Source organism: Nicotiana tomentosiformis, chromosome 6, assembly GCF_000390325.3.
Source record: "Nicotiana tomentosiformis chromosome 6, ASM39032v3, whole genome shotgun sequence".
Classification (NCBI taxonomy): Eukaryota; Viridiplantae; Streptophyta; class Magnoliopsida; order Solanales; family Solanaceae; genus Nicotiana; species Nicotiana tomentosiformis.
Window position 1 is genome coordinate 81,088,184 of NC_090817.1, and position 2,282 is coordinate 81,090,465.

Consider the following 2,282-nt stretch of genomic DNA (forward strand, 5'->3'; position numbering starts at 1 on the left):
AATTTTTATTAGATAAATTGCGTAATAGACTGTCTCATTGGAAATGTTCCTTTCTAAATATGGCTGGAAGAACAACTTTGGCCATAAGTACCTTAAGTGCTATTTCCACCCACTGCATGCAATACATTTCACTCCCAGTAAAAATACTTAAACAAATTGATAAAATCCAAAGGGATTTCATTTAGGGATCTACCAACTCTTCTAAGAAATTACACTTGGTGAACTGGCAAATGGTTATGAAAAATAAAGTTGAGGGTGGTCTTGGCATACACACATCTGCTTCCAAAAATATCGTCCTATTAACAAGCCTCACTTGGAGACTCTTGCAAAATCCTAATACCCTATGGGCTCAACTTGTTTCTCACAAATATGCTAGAAAAAGGTCTATTATTAACACGTCTTTCATTTGGAAGGCTATTCTAAAATGTTGGAAAATTTATAATGAAGGCACTTTATGGCATCCCTACATTGATTTTAAAATTAATATTTGGACCTCCAAATGGATATACAATTCCAACACCCTTAGAAACTCTATATATGGCCCTCTTAGTAAGGATGACCAAAACTTTTCCATAAAAAATATTATTAAGCTAGGCAAATGGGATGTCTCTAATATCTCTTTTGAATTGCCTTCTAATAATATAAACAATATTGCCTCAATGCCAATACCTAATAAGGTCCTAAAAAGGGACATCGTGAGTTGGAACCCTAATACAAATGGATTATTTACTACCAAGTCCTGTTACAACCTCTTAAATCCCAATAACACTTTAATTTCCATCTTTAACTGGATTTGGGACCTCCACTATCTCAACAAAATTAAAATTTTCCTTTGGCAATGTATGCATAACCGTATATCCTATCGAAGCTTACTAGCCCATATTGGCATAATATTGATGCCACTTGCACGGTTTGTAGAGAAAATGTATAAGTCATACAACATATTTTTATACACTGCCCAATTACTAGGCGATTTTGGAACAGTATGGGTATTCCAACCCAACCTATCAAGAATAACCCTCACTGGCTGATCAACCTAAAAGATTTATTCATTAAGAATAGTAGTCATTCTACAAACTGGAAAACCATTTTTCCTTTCTCTCTCTGGAACATTTGGAAAAATAGGAACAACAACAACTTTAACAACCTAGACCTTGATCTTCATGCCGCTAAAGTTATTCAACAAGCGTGTGAATTTAACTTCTTCACAGAAAAAACTCTTTCAAGGTAAAGAAGATCATGATTAAGATCAAGTGGGAAAAACCTCCGACCGGAACTGTTAAGTTAAACATTGATGGAGCCTTTTCAAAAATCACTTTAGAAGCTGGACTAGGTGGGGTATTTAGAAACAGCAATGAATATTGGACTGTCGGTTTTCATAAATCAGGTCATGCGGCATCAGCCATGCAAGCTGAGTTAATGGCTCTGCATGAGTGTTTAAAGATTGCAAAGGAAATGAAGTTCCTCAAAATAGAGATAGAAACAGACTCAACGGAGATTATCAATCTCCTTTATAAAAACAACCAAATCCTTTCTAACATTATATTTGAATGCAGGTTGTTAAAGCACCAGTTGAAGCTCCCAACTCTGAGACATAACTTCAGAGAAGGAAATGTAGTCGCGCACCTCCTGGCGAAGGAAGCAGTGAAAAACTTTATCCCTACTTAATGTTTTACCATACTCGTCCACCTCTTTTTGTTGATCCTCAATTAGCCAAGGACAAGCATGGAATTAGTAATAGTACTAAGTATCTTCTTTCCAGTGTTTGTAATAGCTTTGCCAAGTTAGGCAATGGTAACGTCCTCAGGGACTATGTAATGACTATGAAATCTTTTGTTTAGTAATATTATCTCCGTGTTTTCCTTCAAAAAAAAAAGAGAAAAGATTGGAAAAAGAAAAATTAAAGAGGGAAAAGGATAGAAAAACAAAGGAAGTAGAAAAAACAAAGACAAAAAAGGAAAAAGTAAAAGAAAAGGGAAACTGAGCAAATAAAAAATTGATTTCCTCATTAGAATAAGACTCGAAGCTAAGCCTAAACATAAGAATAACCTTAAGAAACTAATTCCCAACAATGACACCTTCCTCTGGTTTGATATTGCGGGTGGCAACGTATACATTTAATTAATATTCGAAAAATTTCAACATAAATTGTAAAATATCTTGCCTAACTTGTGGGTCTCTCAAGGTGGATCCGCCACTAGTTACAATGTATAACTTTATCTCATATGTGCTTATCTGTTTAATGCATTTAAGATACACATCTTATAGTTTGTTACATGCTA

General features: G+C 34.7%; 1 protein-coding gene across 1 annotated transcript; it reads left to right on the forward strand.

Annotated features, from left to right (window-relative positions):
• The first annotated feature begins 1,239 nt into the window (after positions 1-1,239).
• Positions 1,240-1,668, forward strand: LOC138894284 (uncharacterized). The gene has a single exon (XM_070178970.1). The coding sequence runs from the start codon at positions 1,240-1,242 to the stop codon at positions 1,666-1,668; it is 429 nt and encodes a 142-aa protein (XP_070035071.1).
• The last annotated feature ends 614 nt before the right edge of the window (positions 1,669-2,282 follow it).